Source organism: Anabrus simplex, chromosome 12 (genome assembly GCF_040414725.1).
Source record: "Anabrus simplex isolate iqAnaSimp1 chromosome 12, ASM4041472v1, whole genome shotgun sequence".
Classification (NCBI taxonomy): domain Eukaryota; kingdom Metazoa; phylum Arthropoda; class Insecta; order Orthoptera; family Tettigoniidae; genus Anabrus; species Anabrus simplex.
This window is the reverse complement of record NC_090276.1, coordinates 17,057,047-17,082,500: the sequence shown is the minus strand read 5'-3', so window position 1 is coordinate 17,082,500 and position 25,454 is coordinate 17,057,047. Positions and strand designations below refer to the sequence as shown.

The 25,454-nt window shown below is 40.0% G+C and overlaps 1 protein-coding gene across 1 annotated transcript in view; it reads left to right on the top strand.

Annotated features, from left to right (window-relative positions):
* LOC136884440 (ankyrin repeat and BTB/POZ domain-containing protein 2) overlaps nt 1-25,454 on the top strand; it is a 309,915-nt gene that overhangs the window by 247,300 nt on the left and 37,161 nt on the right. The window contains exons 12-15 of the mRNA XM_067156605.2: nt 717-919; nt 1,983-2,127; nt 6,686-6,982; nt 21,006-21,133. Coding sequence (XP_067012706.2) covers nt 717-919; nt 1,983-2,127; nt 6,686-6,982; nt 21,006-21,133 — 773 coding nt within the window. The remainder of the gene's footprint in view (nt 1-716; nt 920-1,982; nt 2,128-6,685; nt 6,983-21,005; nt 21,134-25,454) is intronic.

Here is a 25,454-nt window from a genome sequence, read left to right as displayed (position 1 = left end):
AACACATATGAAAACTGTGCACGGGGGCCAATAAAAATATCCAAGTATTATTGAAGATCACACTCTTTCTAAAACAAATGTTAGTAGAAGCTTTTTATTTTGGAGCAGTGTGGGGGGAGGTCACACTCTTCGACAATGAATTGGAGGTTATACTCGACTACGTGCGACTGCGACAAATGACATTTTCAGGGCTTGGAAAAAGGTGATTGTACTAAACTGTAATAGTGAAAATTCATGACGCGATAAGTGAGGTATTTTTATATATATTTAATATGATGAGAAACGGGACTTCGAATATGCGATGTGCTAAGCGGGAAAACGTGTTAATGAGGAACGTACTAAGGAGGTTTCACTGTATTTTCCAAGATGACATCAGTTCACAAATTGTGAGGTGCATGCTACTCGATAGAATAAAATGACCCGCAACAATATTGTGAGTAGCACAAATCAGAATCTCTAAAATGCCGCAACCTAAGTATAATAGAGATGGTGATTAAGGATGCTGAATGAGACTCTTGTGACAGACCAATCACCATCAGCAGTGTCTCATGCCATCACTCCATATGAACACGATGAAGGGGTTTGGAATTGAATCCTAGCTTTTGGCACGCAATCCGGTGATTAGAAATTGCGTTCCTTTTGACGTTCCTATCTTTCTTGTTTTTCCATTACTTAGTACCAACTGTCCCTCCCTTGAAGTTGTTGTTTGCTTCCAGTTGGAGCACGCAGAACACGCAGCGCCCATCCAAGAGTTGGTGTACGAACGAGCGTACGTGGTGCTACCTCCGCTGGTGGAGTGGCTACGTGTGACAGCCGCTCACGCAGAACACCGTCACTCGAGCACTCTGGATCAGGACGATGTGATGCAGGCCGCTCGCCTTCTGCTTCCGGGTGTGGATTGTCCTATCCGACAGATCTGGTTAGTCTGCACATCATATAATCCTACTTGATTCTTAGTTAAGCTAATAATATAATGAATGGCTTGTGGACTTTAGGATCTAGAAAGGTATTCAGAGGTTTAATGTATGACTCAACCTTGAGAAAATCATATAAAAGATGGCTGAAGATACTCGATACAGCGAGCGAAATATGTCCCAATTAACGTTTGTATTGTAATGTCCCTTTAGGGACAATAAACATTTTATGTATTGAATTGAGTGGATAATAAAAACAAGAATTGTAAATACATACCACTTAGTCGAACAGCTTGTCTCCTTTCTCCCAAGTCTTCCCAGCTCAAACTTTGCAAAATTTTTGTAATGCTACTCTTCTTCATTCATCACCCTTATCGAGGGAGCTCCTGCGTCAGGCTGTGGATCGTCTAACTTCATCCTCTTAATTTATAACTGTTAGGTTATTCAGTCTGCCGAAACTGAAAAGATGTGGGTTCAGACTTCACAGAACTCCCTCCTCTTCTTGCATCTCCCTGGACAATTCAGTTCATATTGCCATAATGGCCTTGTATCCTTTCCAGAACTCCAGGTGAAGGATCTGAAATAAAACAGGATTCATTTTTTCCCACACATGAGATGTGCATCAATTCTGGGGTACTCCTTAGATCTTTATTGCATACAATAAATTTCATTGTAATTCCATATTGAAAATTTACTGTGGAATAGAAAAATGGTAATATAATAGTCCATCTAATCAATACATCTACATTTATTTACAGTTTTTAAGTTGGGTTATATTACCATTTTTCCATTCATTAGATCTTTGTTCTGATCTACTTTGTCGCTTCATATAGGCTATGGCTTGCAACATCCGAAGGCGGAGGCTGCGTTGCTATCTTTATTAAAGAACAGTTTTCTCACTTTTGTCTGTGTGCTTGGTTTTGTTTTTATCTCACACTTGCACTTCATAACTAAGGACGTCTCAGCAGTGTACTCCTGTAGCCCCCAGGATGAAGCAGAAGAGCTGCTGGGGAGATGTTCCTTGATAGTTAGAGTAGAGCTAATGTATCCTCTCATTCCGTTTTGTAGGACAGAAGAAGCAGTCTGTTCAAAGCGCCAGGGCGACGAGCTGGAATGTGTACGCAAGTTAAAGCACGAGTTAGCATTCCGTATGTTGAGCAGTGGCCGCTCAGATCTAATATCTCATGCGCTGCAGTTGCTGCCGCCTAGCAAGGTAAGTGTTGTACATTCCTCAAACCCTGCCTTCCCCCCCCCATGGTATCTTTTGACCAAAGGAGATATATTGATAGGACACATTTTGAGACAGCCAGGATTTTTTCAGTTGGTCTTTCAATCAATCAATCAATCAATCAATCAATCAATCAATCAATCAGTCACCACTGATCTGCATTTAGGACTGCTACCCAGGTGGCAGGTGTCCTATCAATTTTACCTAATTTTTTCTTAAATTATTTCAAAGAAGGTGTAAATTTTGGACTGAAGATGAGCAAAACAAAGACAGTGGAAATGACCATCAGCAGGGAAGGAACAAGCTCAAATATATTTCTGGAAGGAGCAAAAATCGAATCAGCTTCCCACTTCAAGTACCTCGCAAACACAATATCGAAAGACAACACTGTTAGGCAGGAAATACTCAGCAGGACACAGAAAGCATTGAACTTTACAGTCAAGTCAGGAATCTCCTCTGGGACTGCAAAATACCACAGAAAGCGAAAACAATCGTGTACCACACTTACTTCGTACCAATCCTCACATACGGTTTAGAGACATGTACCCTACTAAACAAAGACTTAATAGAATCCAAGCAACTGAAATGAGATTCATTAGAACTGTGAACCAAACAACCAGAAAGGATAAGATCAGAAATGAAGTGAATAGGAAAGTAGCTGGTATTGAGGTTCCTATTATCAGTGTCATAAAGAAACGCAGACTTCAGTGGTATGGGCACATAATGAGAATGAACAGGGAAAGACCTGCCAGAAAATATTTCGACCTTAATCTCGTAGGAAGAAGACCACAGGGAAGACCAAGAAAAAGCTGGATAGAGACTGTAAGATCAGATGTGGAGGAGAGAGGATACAAGTGGGAGGATATACTGGATCAGAAGATGTATGAAGACAGGAGATGGCGAGTGCTTGTACACCACACCCGGGAAACTGGAGTTGGGAAATGATGATGATGATGATGATGATGTAAATTTATCAAACATCTTCCTTGGTAAATTATTCCAATCTGCATTTCCTCTGCCCAGTTTGTCTTCTTGAATTCCAACTTTTATCTTTATTTATTTATTTATTTATTTATTTATTTATTTATTTATTTATTTATTTATTTATTTATTTATTTATTTATTTATTTATTTATTTATTTATTTATTTATTTATTTATTTATTTATTTATTTATTTATTTATTTATTTATTTAGTTTTATTTTTTTGCCAACATAAGACTACTTAGTCAGGTTTATGGAGGTTATTCTTCTTTTTGTCAGCCCAATACTGTTTCATCTTTTCTGAACGTAATTTTCTTTCTGCTTCTGGAATCACTCTTCCTATTAGGCCACGGCTGCTTCCTTCCAATTCCTAGGCCGTTCCTATCCCATCGTCGCCATAAGACCTATCTGTGTTGGTGTGACGTAAAGCAACTAGCAAAAAACAAAAACAAAAATCTTCCTATTCTGTGCTTGTTGATTTTCGTCTGTAGAGTAGTGTGTTTATCTTTCAATATTTTGAGTGTATTTGTTTTGTATTTTCAATCTTCTACTGTAATATCTAACTCTCTGATGACTTCTTAAGTTCTGTGATCCATCTAATATTATTTGTACTCTTACTGTTCCATAATTTTTCTATTATTTTTCTACTGATTCTATTTTCTGGTGACCGTATTAGTTGCCCTAAGAATGATATATATATATTTTTTTTTTCATTGTCCTAGTCACAAGTTCTTTTTCTTTATAAACTATTTCATTGGAAGCTAGTCTCAAGACTCCATTTACTTGATAATTTTTATTTAAACAGGTTCTCCCTATTCTCCTTTCTAACTTGAGTACTCTATCTGTTGCAACTGTGTTCGTTGTTTTGACTAATGTTTCACGTGCATATGTAACTTGTGGCTGGTTGATTGTTTTGTAGTGTTTCAGTTTGGTTGCTAATGAGAGACAATTTTTATTATATGTATTCTTGGTAACATGCTGTGCTGTAACCAGTTTATCTATTCTATTTTGTCATGCTGGTTTCTCGTTCAGGTTATATGTGATTATTTCACCTAAATATTTAAATATTTCCACAATTTTTATTTCTCGGTCTCCCAGCTTAATTTTGTTTGCAAGCTGAAGTTGAGTTAGCATAATTTCTGTTTTTTCAAATGAAATTTTCAAACCAATATTTTGAGCTATTTCCTGTAAAGATTTTATTTGTTGTTTTGTTTCCTGAATATCATTGGCCAGAAGAGCTAGATCATCAGCAAATCCTAGACTGTTCGAATGTGTGTTATCCTTCTGGGTTCCAATTTTTATACTTTTCGAGATGTTCTTATACCATTTTCTTATAATGTACTGTAGTGCACAGTTAAAAAGAAGAAGTGACAATCCATCACCCTGTTTTAAACCAGTTGTTACCAAGAATGGTTCAGAAAGTTCTCCTCTGAACTTAATTTTTGAAATTGTACTAGTTAGAGTAAGTTCAATCAATTTTATGGTCTGTGGATGGAGTCGTAAGCTTTCTTGAAATCTATAAACATTATTGAAAGGGGCTTGTTTCATTTTCTGTAATATGCCATGACTAGCTTCAAAGTTATTATTTGTTCAGAGTAGTTTTTCCAAGGCCTGAAGCCTCCCTGTTATTCACCTAACTCTTGATCAAGTTGTTCTTTAATCCGATTAAATAGTATCTTAGAGAAAATCTTATAAGTGCAGTCAAGAATGGAAATATCTCTATAGTTGTCTGGATTACTTCTTTCACCTTTCTTATGACTTGGATTAATTAAAGCTGTTGTCCAGTTTTCTTTTGTAATATCATATGGAAGGATGTCCGAGTCACCCTGCTGGCGTATTTCCACATCTCTGCAAATATCTGGTCCTCCCCACACGCTTTGTAGTTCTTCTTTCCTTAAGCACTGTTTTAACTTCTTTTGCTGTAGGTGGGTTTATATTTTCTGGTTTAGTTTTTATCAGGGTATGTGTATCAGTTAATAAGATCTTTTCAGGTTCATCACAAAACAAGTGTTGACACACCTCACTGTCAGCTCGGAACTCGCCACTTAGTCGAGCAGCTTATCTCCTTAACTCCCAGGTTTCCCCAGCCCAAAGCCATCGGCATGAATTTCATTTACCATATTTTCAGGCTGATCAGCTGGAGTGTGTCAACACTTGTTTCATGAGGGCATGGTGACACTGAACTGAAAATGAATTGTTTGTTTGGTATTTCCCTTGTTCAAGGGTTGTAACTGATGCACGGTCAAGGTTAGACCTTCGGAGCCTCACAAGAAAAATAAAATCATGAATATGTGGCTCGTTGATGATTTTCTAAACTCAAAGGAAGGAGAGAGGGCAGCAGGGTGCTGATACACACCAACACAGAGAACGGTTGGCTGGGCTAGTGGCAAACATGTTTACATGTCAATATTATATTGACTGGAAGTTTATTCAGTTTAAATTTAATCTCATTTGCAAACAAAGTAGTATCAATTTTCTCTTTTTTCTGTACTGTGGTGCGTTGTCATAGTATTAAGTCCTTGCCTCGCAAGTCTCCTTAATCAAAATAGCGGAATATGATTCTGTTCTAATGGAAATGGTAATGATCCCGTCCTGACTTAAGATAGCAATTAGTTTGGTCATAGATGCCCTTTCTTTGGCACCTTCTTTTTCGAGTTGAGTATAATCTCCTTCTTTATATGTTTCAATTCCTGGTTTGGTGTCGCTGAACTGTAAAGTGCATGTAATAATACACAGCCCCTTGACACTCTGGGCGATTTCTGCTCTGATATTAATGTTATTACAATTTTAAATAATAATCAAGACCGCATTATATCAGCAATAGAAGAAAAATGAGTGTTAAGTACAAACGTTTTGTTGTGAAGAAAACCTCTCATGAAGAAAGTATTACCTACATAGAAATAACTCAAATATTTTTCTCAGGTAAATGACATGAATAATATCCTGCGATGCCCCTTTACTATCAAAATAAAATCTTGTTTGCTATTGTAAAGTGAAATAAAATCTACTCTCGTGGAATTTATTTCTGTATGTTGACAGCATACAAAGCTCCTAGGCATGTGCCTGGACACAAAAGGGCAAAATATGAATGTCTTGTGAAGTATGGCTTGTTCTTTGTATCATATTTGTTTTTAGATAGGAAGATAATATTTAAATTTTAAGTTACTAATCCTTTAACATGACAGACTAATGCATAGGAATTGTGCAATTTGGTGTTGTTGATGACAATATTCACTTCGATATTTACATTTTACACATTTCTGAGAGCAGTATCAATATGTAAGTATGCAACAGTTGGCTACTTCCATACATTTGTATGTTTTATTTAGTTCAGTGCCCTGTTCTCTTTACATTGTGCGGTAATCTGTTGTAGTGTATAAAACTATAAAATCACATGACCTATTGCTATTACTACCATGTTTTATTTTTCAGAAGGCCAGATGCCAGTATATTAATGATGTCATACTAGGAAAAATTACCTGGCTCCTAGATTTAATAACATTTGTCATGGCCTGCCCTATAATGCAACTTATAATTGTTTTTACTTGCTTGCTGCGCAGAAACTGAATAGCGTGAATGAGAGCGGGTTATCCCCTCTGATGTTGGCCGTGCTACGTCACGATGAGGCCGCCACCCGTTGCCTGCTGGATGCCGGTGCTGATGCCGACCTGGAGACGCCGCCCAGCGGTACTCCTGGATGCCCATGTGTAAATGCCGAGACCCAGCACTGGACGGCCCTCACCTACGCTGCTCTTCAAGGTACCTGCAATACGGCCAGACTCCTTTTAGAGAGAGGGGCCCACGTCGAGGGAGGGGCGAGGCTCAGCGAGGACAAGTGTACTCTGACTCCCCTTCAGGTAATATACTCATTACCACAAACAGAAGTGTGAGTGCATATTATGTTGATTGCAAATATTAACCTTATGCTGTTTCTATTGCTCCAGAACGCTCAGTTTTTTAATGACACAGCTGCCGTGCTGAACGCTCCAAAGCTCTTATTACACACAAGGTCATTAGAAGTGTGTTGGCAGGCATATTAAAGGGTTTTGTGAAACCACGGTGCATTCCCATGACTTGGCAAGTTCTCAGCATTTTGTTGACAGTCTTTCCTGTGTGTATTTCACAAGCAGACCTAGTTTATATTCATTGTATTCCGGTTAGAGGATATTTACCGTGCGTGTAGAGGCGCGCGGCTGTGAGCTTGCATCCGGGAGATAGTAGGTTCGAATCCCACTATCGGCAGTCCTGAAAATGGTTTTCCGTGGTTTCCCATTTTCACACCAGGCAAATGCTGGGGCTGTACCTTAATTATGGCCACGGCTGCTTCCTTCCAACTCCTAGACCTTTCCTATCCCATCGTCGCCATAAGACCTATCTGTGTCGGTGCGACGTAAAGCCCCTAAGGGGGGGGGGGAAATTTAGTGGAGATAGTAAACTTTCTAGTAGAGGTTCAGAATAATATTGTGATTAATGTAGAAGAGATGATGATTTCGAGAATCATAAAAACTTGAATTATGTGAAGACTGAGGGATAGGGCTACGGAGAAATGTTACAAGTAATGTAGGATAAGCATTTGAATGAACTGGAATTACGGAAAACAGTGCTCATTGAAATAGTGATTTACTTTCTGGAAGTTCAGAAAAAAAGGAAAAAATTCAATTATTTGTGGGATGGGAATTTTATGAGCTTGTAGTAAAGCAGACGAATATTTATGCTGAATATTTACAAAGAAAAACTGGCACTGTTGAAACTACCCGGCAAAACATTACCCTGACGAGATAAGAGAGTATGTAGTGTTCTGATTTGTATGGGTTTGGTTGTTTTACTTGAAATTGACGATTACTTCTTAGGAGAATTTTGTGTGTGCCTGTTACTAAGGCAGGCAATACCACAGAAATGGTTTAGGAATCTTGGGCAATATGTAGATTCTAAATTATGGTGAGTACAAAAATATATGCATTGATCATTTAGTCCGGCTCCATAGCTAAATGGTTAGTGTGCTGGCCTTTGATCCACAAGGTCCCGAGTTTGATTCCCAGCCAAGTTGGAGATTTTAACCTTCATTGGTTAATTCCAATGTGTGTGTGTATATCTCTCTCTCTCAAGACGCCACCAGGCCTCTTCGGAGGCTACACGCCATTATTGGTGATCACTTAGGCCCGTATTCACCAACGTTACTTACTTTTGCTGTTATCTTAGCTTTCCAAAAACTCCGATAAATTAGATAAATTAATGTCATCATCTCGGATAACGCTCACTTCTGTATTCACCACAGAATTTATCATCTCAGTTTGCCAAAATTAAGTTTTCATTTCAGTGTGAATTTGAACCTTACATTTTTCATACTGATGCATAGAAAACAAATGACTACATGCTGCCGCCGCTATCGAAATGTAAACAAGTTTTTTATTTTATTCGGTCATAAATAATGTATCATTTATTATTGTTACGGACTTTTCCGTGGTAGGTAGAGGTGAAAGAAGGTGCGGGTGTGAATGGGTTTCAAGCTACGAAATTATAGTGCAATGTAAAATTAATTTAAAAATTAACAAGGTTATATTTTCTTTTCGAAAACAAAGAAATAACAAGCATGGCAGGTACAAAGTAGCAATTCAAAAGGGGTTAGTTACAATATTTACAGAATTTGGGCTTCGCGCCCTGACTTCACAATGCTTGGGCAATCAGCTCAGTTTTACCTCAAACACAAGTTTTAACAGAGGGGGAGAAAACCCCATTCATACCTAGGAGACCTTGCTCCAAATTACACTAAAAAACCCCCATGAGGCATACAACCCAGAATTTTCAAAAGAGCCACTCGCTCTCAAAATTTAAGCCTCTCCCAGGCCACACCAAACTCCACCTTCAAGTTGTCCTCAACGGACATAAACACAGGGGTAAAATACCCAATCTACTGAGGTCTATTAAAAGAAAAGCAGGTTAATTAAATGACCTCTAAAATAACAATTTGAGAGGAGGTGAACTTGCACTCCTAATACACTTTGATTAAGACCTACTTGGCACTAGGCCGTTAATACAAGGGCTAATCCCATGCTAAAGAGGTGACTTAAGAAAAGAACAATTTGTTTTACATTAACGAAAAATAGGTTGAGAAAATAAGTTCACCTCAAGACAATGTGAGTGGGAGCTCGAGAGGGTTAGCACTCTCTATCCCAATATGTCGTTTTAAAAGAGAATATATGAAAGGAGTAGTTACATTTTAGGAAAAGGTCACATGGCTGAACGCTTAGAACCCGCCCCGAAAGTTAAACTGCTGAGCTAGCAAAGAAAGAAGTTGTTAATCGGCCATTACCTTGTGTTGAACGGCTGGAGAAGAAAGAGGCGCTTCCCGCCCCCTGCTATGTACTTAACACACTGAAAGATGGAACAGAAGTGGCCGAGAGACCCAAAAATCAGCAGTTTAAATACTCTCGCGGAAGTTTCTAGGCGTTAGGGGAATGAAAACACCCTCCCACAAACTCTTTATTGGATAGGACCCCGCAACAGAGTCAAGTTGGGGGAAGATACATCTGATTGGATAGAAATTAATTGAAGAAATTCGGGATTGGATACATTCATAACAAGGGGAAGGAAGGGGTAAATATTGCCAACTTAAACAATGATAGAAAGAAATTTAACAAAGAACAAACTCTTGAAATTAAATTTTCTCCAAAAAAATAGTTCTTTGACTCCGCACTAGGTTGCACTATTGTAGATCTTCAGTAGTGTCCTCTAGAAGAGAAAGTTCACACTTCTTACTTCAAGCGAAACAAAAACACATCAAAAATGACACAGTTCAAAAACTCAAAATTTTCCACGTGGTGACATCTTCTGAGAAGGTAGAAAATTAATACTGTCAATAAAGTTCGGACTTCCTCCAGCAGAGGAGTTTCAACAGGCGCAATTTTTAAATTAGCGGAGTGGAGGTGTACTGCCCGGTACAGACCTCCCCCCCCAAAAGTTCCTCCAGGGATGACACATGAAATCAGTTTGAAACAAGGTCCAAGTTATGCTGTGGGTATGAAGATTGATTGCCAAAAAATTTATAAGATTTTCTTAATTTGGTTTGATTTGGTTTCAAAATTTGTTGTTGCAGATGAAGTAAAGTCTTTATATTTGTAGAAGTTGAATTTCTGAAGATAACTTTTTATACTTGAAAGTGAAGAAAAAAAATTTTCAAAGTCCACCAAATATTGCAGTTGAATTCCCAAGTGTAGTCATTACTTATGGTATCTGTTCATGTAGTAGATGGTGATGAAGTGGGATGGCCAGACCGGCCGTTGCTGCTTGCGTCCAAAGGAGGTCGCTCGGACCCCTCAAGTACCCTGAGATACCGCTCGCCCGCACTATGAGGGGAGCAGAGGTGTTGAAGCACGCCGCGCCCGCGGTGAACATAAACAGGCTGCGGGCAAGTAGCAGGTTGTGCGCCGCACATCAGCCTTGGCCGGGAGGAGAGCTCCGGCTCGCCGTGCACACGTCTTCCTCGCTGGGGCCGAGGGGGCCCGTCCTCAGCTCCAGTTGCTGCACGGCGCCGCGCGGCTGCGGGGGCACTGAAACATTAAAGCTTGGCGGCAGAATTGTGTTGGACCATCATCTTTTTTGAGGGTACAAGCTTGTGGAGAGGTTGAGGGGCCAGCGGCGTGCAAATATCCATGGCATAAGTCAAGCCACTGTGTGTATTGACGCAGGAGACGGGAGCGTGGTAATGGCCGAGGTAAGGACAGGAAGGCAGTTTAACAATCGGGGAGGTTTACAAGAAATGCTTACATGTAAAATAAAATAGAAGGAGCAGAATGCCTTAAGAGTGGAACTCAAAAAAAAAAAAAATATAACCTTCATATTCCTATCAAATTATATGAAGCAAGTTGACACCAAATTTACACCGGTTTCACCTGGGACAGGTGAACCCTAAATATCCTCTCGGTGGCTGGATTGCTTACTAACAATGTAACCGGTGTGAGAAAATCGAGAATGATGCATGGCCCATGAAATCTGGGGGCAAGCTTGCCCGCGGGAACAAAATTTTTGACCATAACCTGGTCACCTACCTTCAAAGGGGTGGGTCTCCGTCCACGATCATACCTTTCCCTAACCTTTTCATGAGACACTTTAAGATTGGCTTTAGCCTTCTTCCAAAGATCTTTAATGTTATCCGGATCTATTGTCTCGGGTAGAATGTCATTCAGAGACCAGAGGTTAGAGAGCGGCGAGTTGGGAACAAACTTGAACATCAAAGAAGCTGGAGTAAACTTGTGAGATTCATGAACCGCCGAATTCAAAGCAAAAGCTATCCAATGCAGGGACGTGTCCCACCTGGAATGATCTTCATGATGATAGGCAATAAGTGCGGACCTGAGATTACGGTTAACCCGTTCAGCCAGAGATGGTTGAGGGTAATAAGCAGAAGTAGTTACATGAGAGATTGATAAGTCAAAACAGAATTTACGAAATAAATTAGATGTAAAAGCCTTAGCATTATCAGATACAATATATTGACACGGACCAAAAGAAGCAAAAATAGAATTTAAGCAGGTAATGGTAGACTGAGCGGTAGCCAGCTTAGTCGGAAATAACCAAGAAAATCTGGTAAAACCATCTACGCACACAAAGATGAACTTGTTAGCATTACCCTTTGACTGGGGGAAGGGTCCTACATAATCGATATACAGACGTTCCATGGGGCGCGACGCTTGATGCGAAGACAAAAGGCCTACCTTGGTGGACATGGTGGGTTTACTGAGCAAACAAGATTTACAAGCTTTTACAAGTTCACGGATTTCACCGTCCATACCTTTCCAGATGAACATTTCACGAATCTTCTCACGAGTTTTAAAGATTCCAAGATGCCCTCCTAATGGGGTCTCATGATAATACTTGAAGATCATAGGTACAAGAACAGCTGGAACGACCACTTTCATCATCTTGTCGTGCCTCGAAGGGCAACATAAAACACCATTCCTCAGAACATAAGGGACAACATGTTCCCCAGAAGAAAGGGTTTCCATTATCGGAGCCAGCGTCGGATCTTCACGTTGGTATTTCTCGATATCCCTAAAAAGCATGGGAGCATCTGTTAGGATGGCATTAACCTCAGATAGCATGGACTCGGGAGGTGATGAACTGTCGACCTGTTCGTGGGTCTCGACGTCGTTATGAAACATACGGCTGAGTCCATCAGCAACAACATTTTCGGTACCTCTGATATGTCTAACATCAAACTGGAAGGCGGAAATACGAATAGCCCAGCGGGCTATACGACCAGTACGACGCGGCCTACCTAAGACCCAGCTTAATGCTTGATTATCTGTCTCCAGGTCGAATTTGACGTGTTCCAGATAGAGACGGAACTTTTCTAAGGCGAATAAGACTGCCAAACCTTCGAGCTCATAGATGGAATACTTGGCTTCTTGAGCCGACAATGTCCTAGACGCATAGGCGATGGGTCGCCTCCCTAGTTCAGTCTCTTGAAGAAGGACTGCAGCTACCGCTGACGACGACGCGTCGGTTTGGACGATGAATTTCTTCGAGAAATCAGGCATAGCAAGTACAGGGGCATTACAGAGAGCTAATTTCAGATCTTCAAAAGCGGCTTGTTGAGAAGGTCCCCACTCGAATTTGATACCTTTCCTACGAAGGAGGTTTAAGGGCGCCGCTCTATTAGCAAAGTTAGGAATGAACTTTCTGAAGAAATTCACCATACCAATAAACCTGGCGATGCCTTTAATGTCCTTGGGAGGTTTAAAATCACGGATGGCCTGTGTTCTAGAATGATCGACTGCTACACCATCAGGTGACACAATATGCCCTAGGAAAGACATAGAGGGCTTAGCAAAGGCAACCTTGGACAACTTAACAGTTAACCCAGCCTTACGAAGGCGATCGAGAACTTCTCGCAAATGATCTAGATGTTCTTCAAAAGTCTCTGAAAATACGACGACATCATCTAAATAGTGATATAAGTACTCGAATTTGATGTCGGAGAAGACCCTATCTAGTAGCCTAGTGAGCACAGCTGCCCCCGTGGGGAGCCCGAAAGGCACGCGGTTGTATTCATATAAATTCCAGTCCGTGGCAAACGCTGTAAGGTGTTTAGACTCTTCGGCAAGGGGAATTTGATTATAGGCCTGATTCAAGTCCAAGATAGTGAAGAACTTGGCCTTACGAAACCATGAAAAACAAGAATGAAGGTCAGGAAGGGGCACAGATTGCAACACCACCTTCCGATTGAGAGCCCTGTAATCAATGACAGGCCTGAAGCCTCCTTGGGGTTTCGGGACTAGAAAAATAGGCGATGAATACGCCGACTTAGAGGGCCTAATAATACCATCCTTCAACATCTGATCGATAATTTCTTTCAGAGCCTTCATTTTAGGTGGAGATAGCCTATAAGGTGGAAAACGGACAGGAATCGAATCCGTGACCTCAATTTTGTATTCAATAAGGTCAGTAACCCCAAGAGTATCAGAGAACACCTCGGGAAACGACTGACACAGTTTGCGAATACTATCAGCCTGCTCCTCAGGTAGATGTCTAAGGTCTAACAACATCTCATCCTGGGTAGGCGAAATAGAAGAACATGACACAGAATTACACTTTAATAGTGGTATTTTACAACTAGAAGCAAATTTGAATGTGCACGACCTAGACTGGAGATCGAGCACAAGACCAGTGTGAGAAATAAAGTCAGCTCCCAATATGATGGGGCAAGACAGGTGCTTAGCCACAAACAATTTAATTTTCCAAGTAAACTTAACAATACGAATTTTGACCAGTACGGAACCTAGAATTTCTAATGGAGATGAATTAGCCGAAACATATTGAATAGAAGATGAGACGTAGTCAGGTAGTTTACAAACAGCTTTCAATTTAGAATACCATTCAGCCGAAATAATCGAACAAACACTGCCTGAATCTAAGAGAGCTGTTATAGGCTCGTTATTTAACTCAATCTTAAGAAAAGGAACAGGTGCGGGGGTATCCGCCGCGATCCTAAGACACTCTTTGGGGCATTCAAAAGATGTATTCGAAGACTTATCGTTCCCTGAATTCTCGACCTTTTTGCCAGGGGCTGAGCCTTGGGAAGCAGAATTAGTTGACTCAGCCGCAGCCACTAGTCACTTTTGATTGTTGTTGGAAGTTACACCAGAAGTTGAGCAGGAGGGGGTGCTATTCGAATTGGGACAATTCTTTGCGATATGTGAGAAAGCCCCACATTTAAAACAGCCTTGTGATGAACCAGCTCCATTATTTGCCCTACTAGTTTTGATCAGAGGACACTTATTGCGCAGATGGTCAGGCGACCCGCAAGCATAACATTTACGGGGGGTGACTGATCGGCGAGGTGGAGGCCGAGTATTACTAAAGGAAGGCGGGGGTTCTTTCGCGACACGCAAAGAATCGGCGTATCTAACTCCTTCCGCTGAGACGGCCAATGCTTCAAGTTCCGAGAAAGTTTGTGCGCACGCCGCGAAACACAAATATGACCTATAAGATGGTGAAATTCCCTCTACAATAGCCTGTACAATCTGATCTTCAGGAAAATGAAGGGCAAACACCCTAGTATAAAACTTAATGTCCTGTATGAAATCAGCCAAGTTTTCATCCAAGCGCTGTACACGATAATAGTACTTCTGAATAAGGGAGGACCTGGCCCTAGCAGGGATGAAGTTAGCTAGCAAATGGGCATGGAAATCCTCAATAGATGATTGCTCGGCAATGGCTCTTACGATTTTATCAGAGAGAATACCAATAGCATACGGATAGATAATTTGCAAGATTTGACATGGAGAAAGAGAAAAAACAAGGGCATGATCCTGGAATTCCACTAGAAATCTTAAAAATGAAATTACATCACTGGTGGTATTAACGGAAAACTTAGAGATACCTCTGAGCAACATTGCCAATGGATGAGGCAAGCTGCTAAACCCGGGTGACATAGTAGGTAAAGGTTTCAATGGTAAGGAAGTTAATTCAGAACGGATGTTACTCAATGATGCACGACGTTCGGACTCGTCCAGTGGGGCAGGGATAGTTTGAGCAGCAACGGTATTTCTATTAACTTCTCCCTTGGGAGGCGCTTCCTCACTACCTGCATTTACTATGGTGGGTTGATCAGATTTGGGAGGAACTTCCCCAGTTAACAATTGAGTGACCTTACTAGATAATTCGGAAATATTTTCCAGGAGCGTACTAGCTTCCTTCCTCTGAACATCATTCAGTTTTAGAGACAACAGATCGTTAACCCTATTCGAAAAATGATATAGCCTGCCTTGCACACGCTTAATTTGATTAGGAGATGGATCATTTTCATCAAAAAAACTAACTACAGAAGCTAGCCCAGTAATATTCTCCGTGATCGTGGAAAGAGAGTCGTCAATTTCTTTCTCTCCCAAATTGGGGATGGAAATGGGCAAATCAAGGGACTCTCTAAGTTTGTTAGTGTCTATTGCAACCGTGCCTCCAGATTGCACATTTCTGATAGTTAATTCATAGATCAACTCCTCCTTACGCAAATAGTTAAGAAGGAGAACATCGCGAGGGCCGGGCATGATGACAGACCAATTTTGAAAAACTCAAAAAATTCCAGCAACTGGGAAAATAGAGTTCGGAACAAACAATATTTAGCCGTCAAAAGGGGCTAAATTGAGACCCATTCAACCACGCTCTGCTACCACTTGTTACGGACTTTTCCGTGGTAGGTAGAGGTGAAAGAAGGTGCGGGTGTGAATGGGTTTCAAGCTACGAAATTATAGTGCAATGTAAAATTAATTTAAAAATTAACAAGGTTATATTTTCTTTTCGAAAACAAAGAAATAACAAGCATGGCAGGTACAAAGTAGCAATTCAAAAGGGGTTAGTTACAATATTTACAGAATTTGGGCTTCGCGCCCTGACTTCACAATGCTTGGGCAATCAGCTCAGTTTTACCTCAAACACAAGTTTTAACAGAGGGGGAGAAAACCCCATTCATACCTAGGAGCCCTTGCTCCAAATTACACTGAAAAACCCCCATGAGGCATACAACCCAGAATTTTCAAAAGAGCCACTCGCTCTCAAAATTTAAGCCTCTCCCAGGCCACACCAAACTCCACCTTCAAGTTGTCCTCAACGGACATAAACACAGGGGTAAAATACCCAATCTACTGAGGTCTATTAAAAGAAAAGCAGGTTAATTAAATGACCTCTAAAATAACAATTTGAGAGGAGGTGAACTTGCACTCCTAATACACTTTGATTAAGACCTACTTGGCACTAGGCCGTTAATACAAGGGCTAATCCCATGCTAAAGAGGTGACTTAAGAAAAGAACAATTTGTTTTACATTAACGAAAAATAGGTTGAGAAAATAAGTTCACCTCAAGACAATGTGAGTGGGAGCTCGAGAGGGTTAGCACTCTCTATCCCAATATGTCGTTTTAAAAGAGAATATATGAAAGGAGTAGTTACATTTTAGGAAAAGGTCACATGGCTGAACGCTTAGAACCCGCCCCGAAAGTTAAACTGCTGAGCTAGCAAAGAAAGAAGTTGTTAATCGGCCATTACCTTGTGTTGAACGGCTGGAGAAGAAAGAGGCGCTTCCCGCCCCCTGCTATGTACTTAACACACTGAAAGATGGAACAGAAGTAGCCGAGAGACCCAAAAATCAGCAGTTTAAATACTCTCGCGGAAGTTTCTAGGCGTTAGGGGAATGAAAACACCCTCCCACAAACTCTTTATTGGATAGGACCCCGCAACAGAGTCAAGTTGGGGGAAGATACATCTGATTGGATAGAAATTAATTGAAGAAATTCGGGATTGGATACATTCATAACAAGGGGAAGGAAGGGGTAAATATTGCCAACTTAAACAATGATAGAAAGAAATTTAACAAAGAACAAACTCTTGAAATTAAATTTTCTCCAAAAAAATAGTTCTTTGACTCCGCACTAGGTTGCACTATTGTAGATCTTCAGTAGTGTCCTCTAGAAGAGAAAGTTCACACTTCTTACTTCAAGCGAAACAAAAACACATCAAAAATGACACAGTTCAAAAACTCAAAATTTTCCACGTGGTGACATCTTCTGAGAAGGTAGAAAATTAATACTGTCAATAAAGTTCGGACTTCCTCCAGCAGAGGAGTTTCAACAGGCGCAATTTTTAAATTAGCGGAGTGGAGGTGTACCGCCCGGTACAATTATGTTTGCTATTGACCAGAAATGAACAAACAAGCCTAATATGACGTTCCAAGAGAAGGAATTGTTACTGAATTTGGTGGCAGAAAGCATTGGCATAATAGAGAATAAGAAAATAGATTATAACCTACACATTGTTTATTTCACTCAAAAAATAAGGCAGTATTCCTTAATTCTTCATTAAAAAGTCATCCATTCGTGTACTGTACAAGATACAAGATATAATAGAGAATTCATCATAGCCCTACCTGCAAGTTGGGAATTCCTGGTTGTGTTCAATCATGGATAACATTGACAGTGTCAGAGCTTTAGATAACCTAAAATATATTTCAAAATCAGTGCCATCATAGTCGTCAAAGTATGTAGCGTGTTCCTTTTATCCACCTAGAATGTTTTATTGCATAATCTTGGTTATATTCCTCGTCGCTGTGATTTTCTCTTTCAGTTAAATATGCCAGGCGTCTACAGGCTGCTCATCTTGAAAGGTTATTATCTTAGATTTCCTGTTTTACCGACTAACCTTTCTCTAGTAAAATTTTAAACCGAGATAATACCCGTTATCCGAGACAATGTTGTTAATGAATACCAATGTAACTGTTAAATCGGTTTACTTTTACTCGCATTTGTGAATATGGGACTTAGGAACGAAAGTCAAAAGAAATTACATTCACATCTTTAATTGTTTGAGTTCTATAGGCCTATTGTTTTCTTTAAAGGGTGACATTCATGCTGCTGCGTCTATTAGGATTTAAATGCCCCTGTCAGAAAACACAGTAATTCGGGCTGGGCAGCCGCCCTTAAATGGGGAATGGCTAAGGGTTAAGTTTTACCCCATTAGTCTTCTAGCATCTCACTACAGCATTTGTAGGTTTTTCATCTCTTGGCTTGTGCAATCCAATTTTGGCCGTAGCTCTTGTTGCTTCACCATCTTCCTCTGAAGTTTGGCAATCCAATTGATTATTATTACACATCAAACGACGACTCCAAAGATTTCAATAGATCTTTGTCGAAATCAAAGTTGTAGATCCTTGCGCCAGGAATTCCTGCATCTTTTCACAGGTTTTCTGCCTTTGATTTTTCCGTCATTGTGTTGGAGCCGCTTGTTGCCATTTCTTGATGGATGCAGTATTTTCGCATCTATCTCTTGGCACAGGCCAGAGCAAAATGTAGCTTCCACTCAAGTCTCGGTCTCATCCATGGCTGTGACAGTACGGAAGCCGAGTGGTGCTGAGTACTGACATTCGAAGCTTGACTACTGTGTCTGAGTGTAGTGAAAGGTATTTATTGCTCATAGGATCAGTCGTGCTGCAATATCCCTTTCTGGCCCGGTGTGGAAAGCAGTATCAAACTACTTCGCTCCTCATCTTGCCTAGTACGCCTCACTTTGGTGCCACCTTCGGAGTTTGCAGTTTTCCTATAATCTTTCATGGTGCTATTTGAGGATCCAACCAGCCTCTGGACTATTGACTTATGACAGAAACACGAGTTGGAGAATTTCACACTGTTCGCTGCTCTGTCTAGTGTACAGGGCCATGAGATATTCTTACTTGTTGCAGAAGATTCTTAAAGAATATTTTTGGAGAATTTAATGATGACCAGTATCATCTAATTTTTCTTCAGTGAGAACTCTATGCTGTCTACTAGATTCGTGTTAAGAAGGAGCAACTTTGATTCCTGTCTGAAAACCCAGTGACTGTACAGTGCTTTGAAGGAAGTGCCAAAAACCTGTTCAGCGATACAATAGAAAAAAAATAAACATCCAACCTTCGACATAATGTAGATGTTTTACAAGTACGAACATTTGATGAATCGTTCCGTCTTCAAGTAGAGTTATCAAAATGCCCTTTGTCTCCTTTCAATTCTTGTGGCCACTCTCTGCTTTATGATTTCCGAGGATTCCCTAAACGCTACCAGCCGAATGTGATGCTAAGATGGTTTCTTATGCATGTTCACTGCTGGTCACTTTTCCAGTACAGTACTCGCTCTAATTATCATAACGACGGGACGTTAACACCAAGATCCATAGGTATGCCTTAGCCGTCTTTTCGTGAGATACTGTTTTGTGAAAAATGCTCAATCGAGGATTTAGCATTGATGGGACTGAAGTTTCTGGACTATTGATCCGGAAATCATTTCTTCGAGAAATGGATAATGTGAGATTTGTGCAATATGATTTAATTAGGATGCTTGCGGGACCACGTGGTTTAAACTAATAATTAATAATTCGGGAAAATGTAGTTCCCAGGAACGGATAATTGAGTTTCCACTGTGCCATGGTAACTGTTTATAGCAGTGATAAGCAAGATTGTAGTGGAAGATAACAAGATAAGTTTTTATTTTAGAAGAAGAATAAGAAAAGTGTTTTAGATAGGTTTTTTGATAAGTGTTACTAGTCAATATGGATCTAAACAATCAAATATGGTCAAGTTTATTAATAAGTTACTGCTTGGTACAATCACATATTTGCTAGCCCTGAAAATGTTCTTTGTCATCCCTTGTGGAAGGAACATGATTTCCAATACAGATAAGAACCCTCGCCACAGGAGACATGTCCGCGGAAGTTGTGCGATAACAGGAAAAGGCCTTGAATTCCTGAACTTCACAGGGGAGCAAGCCGTCAGCCTCAGGATGTTCAATTTTGCTTGCTGTTTAGCAGTGAGATTGTTGAATAACCCAGTGATCCTGTTTGTGCTTGTATTTCACATTCTGTTCAGAAGTTAGAGATTGATTCTGTGTTAAATGGTACAGTGAAGGGTAGCAAATATTTTCAAGCGATAGCCTACCTATGGATTAGGAACATAATCATGTGAAGTTGACTAGCGTGGTGCATATTTGTCTTGTGATAGCCAAGTTACGCATACGGAAAATGTCCGGTAATTACTTACTAATACAGATAAGAATAAGAATACAGAATACAGATAAGAACAGATAATGAACACAAAATTAAAATCCTAAACTTGTTACTACATACTCCCACAAACACGTAGCTATAACCAAAACCAACTACAATTACATCAGACTGTAACGCGAAGAAACATGGCGGATATTGGTGGGCGATATGAGAGTTTATTCTGAGCCACCTATAGAAAACATCACTAGTGGAATGTCATGAAATGCTACTTATTAACTCAAAATATGAATAATTATGCATTGAAACAGTGTTGTTGCATAAATTTGTTGTAATATTACAAGTTATAAATCTGTTGTAAATTGAATAGTAATTTCAGTGGGAAAGTAACGAAGGGAGAATACTTTCTTGCATCTTCAAGTTGAAACAAACACACACTCTCTCTCTCTCTCTCTCTCTCTCTCTCTCTCTAAAATATTTCACAACAATTAAACAAACATTCTTGATAGAAAGTTTAGTTTTTTAATCATACATGGTACAAAAATTCAAACTGGGCTGTGTCGGGATGTTGGCTGCAGGTTTTGATGTAGAATATGTACTACATGATAGGTGTTGTTGAAATAAACTATTTAGTATTTAGTCAGTAAAAAACTAAACTTTGTATCAAAATGGTTGTTTAACTTTGATTATTATGCTGATTTGACAACTTGCTCAGTGTGTCCTTCATCTAATGAAATTGTCTGTCATGTGATCTTGGATTATTAACTTCATCTTCTTATATTAAACATTTCTATCATAGTCATGGAAGTTCAGTTTGTTGTAGATTGGTGTGAAATCAACTGAAATGTGCATATTTTTAATGCAGGTTGCAGCAGCCAGTGGTCACAGCGAGATGGTGGCCTTGCTGCTCTCCCACGGTGCTCACACTTTCCTCTCTACACTCCTCAAAGATTCTCTCTGTTACTCTGGCGCAGCTCAGCGAGGATGTTACAGGTGAGATAAACCCTGATTGCAGTGATGTAGTTATTGAGTCTTTGGCATTCTTGTCTAATTTATCGTGTTCTCTTTGCCAGTGAATTTTTATGGTTTGAGTTATGTGCATTTTAACATCAGCTACTACGACCAGCCCAGCGTGCGGGTCCGTACACTTTGTGATGAGGATGCTAAAGTGGAGCAGTTCCCAGGCAGAGGCGCAGGGCTATACATCACTCACTAGGCCATTCCTGGAAAATGGAGCAGCCATATGGGATCCATACCAAACAGGACTTACTAATGAACTTGAGATGGTACAGCGAAAGGCTCCAAGATTTGTGACAAATGATTTCAATCGTAGAAGTAGTGTAACAAGTATGATAGAAAAACATGTGTGGGAGACTCTGGGAATTAGAAGGAAATGAACACGGTTATGTGCCATGGAAAGAAATTTGCTCACTTCAAACATTGATATCGGAATCAGAAAGATGTTTTTGAAGACTTTCGTGTGGACCGTGGCATTGTATGGAAGTGAAACATGGACGATAACTAGCTCAGAAGGAAAGAGAATAGAAGCTTTTGAAATGTGGTGTTACAGAAAAATGTTGAAGGTGAGATGGATAGATCGAATCACGAATTAAGAGATACTGAATCGAATTGGTGAGAGGAGATCGATTTGGCTAAATCTGACGAGAAGAAGAGATAGAATGATAGGACACATTTTAAGACACCCAGGACTTGTTCAGTTGGTTTTTGAAGGAAGTGTAGGTGGTAAGAACGGTAGGGGTAGACCAATGTAATAGATAAGAAAAATGTTCCACCGAACAATACATTTATTGTGGATGAATTATTACACTAGTACCGGTTTCGACCTATCTTGGCCATCATCAGCTAGCACACAAATTTACAGACCAAGGTATGAATATGACAAGCAGATTAGACCAATAGTTACGTAGGATGCAATAGTTACGTAGAAATGAAAAGGTTCGCACAGGATAGGGTGTCGTGGAGGGCTGCATCAAACCGGGCTATGGACTGAGGACTCAAACACATGTGCCATGTATAATGCCTACACCAATAAACCAGCTTGGGGAGAGTTGAACAGTCGACTAGAAAAACTCTGTTGATAAACTTAACCATAATAGTTATTTGATTTGATCCTGTATTGACTTGTCTAAGTCTATTAAAGAAACTATTTAAAATAGTTTATGTTGGGTCCATCTTCCACTTTTAATGATTAAAAATTATTTATTCACTCATACATGTTTGAGGAACAATTTTTATTTTGAATGTAGCTTATCGTAGCATTTCTGTAATCCCATGAAAAGTGCAGAAGAGGGCTTCTACTGCACTCAGATTTGTATATGTCTTTTAAAGAGAAAAGGATTTTGGATAATATTGCGTATAACAAGCAGAACACCTCCAGTATTTCATATGCACATTGTTCCTGAAACATCTATGAATGAATAAATAATTTTCAATCATTAAAAGACTGAACTCGATAGCTGCAGTCGCTTAAGTGCGGCCAGTATCCAGTATTCGGGAGATAGTAGGTTCGAATCCCACTGTCGGCAGCCCTGAAAATGGTTTTCCGTGGTTTCCCATTTTCACACCAGGCAAATGCTGGGGCTGTACCTTAATTAAGGCCACGGCTGCTTCCTTCCCACTCCTAGCCCTTTCCTGTCCCATCGTCGCCATAAGACCTATCTGTGTCGGTGCGACGTAAAGCAAGTAGAAAAAAAATCATCAAAAGTGTATTGACAAAGTGGATTCAACATAAACTATTTTAAACAGTTTCTGTAATAGATTTACAAAAGCCCTGTGACATAAATAGAACAGATCATCGTCATAAAGTGAAAGGCAGATCACAGAAGACTAACTATGGTAAATACTCATTCGTAAATCGGGGAATTGAGGCTTGGAATTCATTACCTGCAACTGTCTTAGAGCCTTTTTCCAAAAATGTGAGATGCTTCAAGAATAGACTCCAGCATTCTGTAAATTGTGTGTAAGGTATATGTGAAGTTGTATATGAATGTGTTGTATTTACAATGATAACATTTTGAAATGCTTAGGTACATGTGAATTTATATGACAGAGTTTTAATGTTTAGCTAATTTTATGTTTACTTCATTATACTACCGTAAGTGATCATTGCCACCCATTAGTGTTGTATCTGTTAATAATAATTTAAGTGTTATGCTGTTTCAAACTCATTCGATACATGATCACTGCCCTTAACACTTTCACTCCAGCGTAGCGAGTGTGGACGCGAGCAGCGGGTGGTTCACCGAGCCTGCTGTACGTGATACTTGTCTCGCTCCACTCTCCAGTCTGCAGTCGGCTCGTGACATGAGGAGAGAACAGGCAGAGTTTAAAAGTATTTTATTTGTAATGCATATTTGGTGAAATGCTTATGACTGTACTTTTAGCACTTTTCATCCTCCTCGCACAGAAGAGTTACGATACTCGTGTTAAAAACAGATGAAAGAAATTTAACATGCTTGCATTGTCCACTAAACTTTTCAGTCCGGAATTAGCTGCTCGAAGTTATGTTTCTTGGGATTCAGGTTCTACTTGTTCCAATTTAGCTTTCTGCTCGGTGGTTCAGGCACCTGATCTTCATCTTCAGTCGAATCATCGAAGTAGGTAAAATTCTTTCTTGAATAAAATTACTGTGTCCACCTATTCAATACAATTATATTTTGTAGTGATTAAAATCTACTTGTAAATACATGTAGATTTTAATTGTATTGAAGAGATGGACACAGTTATTTTATTCAAGAAAGAATTTTACTTATTGTATCTTCAATAAGGTACAAAATGAGATTAATAATAATAATGTTATTTGTTTTACGTCCCACTAACTACTTTTTAAGGTCTTCGGAGACGCCGAGGTGCCGGAATTTAGTCCCGCATGAGTTCTTTTACGTGCCAGTAAATCTACCGACACGGGGCTGTCGTATTTGAGCACCTTCAAATACCACCGGACTGAGCCAGGATCGAACCTGCCAAGTTGGGGTTAGAAGGCCAGCGCCTTAACCATCTGAGCCACTCAGCCCGGCAAAAAAATGAGATTAGTTACTTGTATCATCGAAGTAGGCCGACCTTTTAGACGACGCAGCGGTAACTGGAGTAGAAAACGTGCCTGAAGTAGAAGGTGTAATTGAAGTCGTTCCATCACCAGAATCAGATGACACATCACTATCATCGTTGTCATCTTCAAAGTCACCCCCCAATATGAGGGTAAGACCTTCCTCCGCAGTATATCTTTCTTCCTTCATCAGGTCTTTCACAATTTAAAGTGATTGAAAGGTAAGTCAAGAGACACAAGCACATCAGCACAGGGGAACAACTAGACGCGAAGTGAGTAGCACACCGGACACATTGTTTTCGTCTTCGAACTGGTTGCTCCTGTCATCTGGTGATCATAGCCATTACTATAGACTCCCAAGACAGCCACGAGAGACCTCCGGTGCCGAACTTCCACAGCAGTCAACCAGAGTGAAAGGGTTAAGGAACATGGCAGTGTTAGGTAAAGTGGTCAGGTGAAGCACGAATCACCTGACTGGCATTTATCTTTTGTGCCAGGGCTAAGGAGTATAAATCAAAAGTAGTTGCATTTCAGGACATAAGTTTGAGGTTTTAAAAGCAGAGACATTATTAATTGTAGAGGGTTTGAACATTAACATATTTCAGAAAGTTGTATTTTAACTTTTTAATAATCGTCTTCTTCTGTTAAGTGTTGAAAATTAAATCATTGACTTGTACCTGATATAATATGACTTAACCTCCAGATGCACAACAGATATGATCTTCTGTGCTAGACAACTCCAGGAAAAATGCAGCGAGCAACAGCAGCCTCTGTATTTAGTTTTCTGTGATCTGGAAAAAGCCTTTGATTCAGTACCAAAATCTGCTATGTGGAAAGTATTGAGACATTTTGGATGTCCTGAACGTTATGTGGAATTGGTTCAAGCTCTTCACGATGGCATGTCTGGACAGGTTCTTCATGGTAACTCAGTATCAGATTCGTTCCCAATCACACATGGACTGAAACAAGGCTGTGTGCTTGCTCCTACACTCTTTGCACTGTACATGGTTTCCATGCTGCATGCATCATCTGCAAACAACTTAGGCATAAAGATTAAATTTTGTTTAGATGGAGGCCTATTCAATCTGACAAGACTTCGCTCATAAAGACATACTCTGGTTACCAGAGTGACTGAACTGCAGTATGCCGATGACAATGACACTGCATCTCCTGCTCTAACACCTGCAGAACTACAACAGTCAATCAACTGCTTTAAAACTGCTTTTGATTGCTTTGGTCTTGCCATTA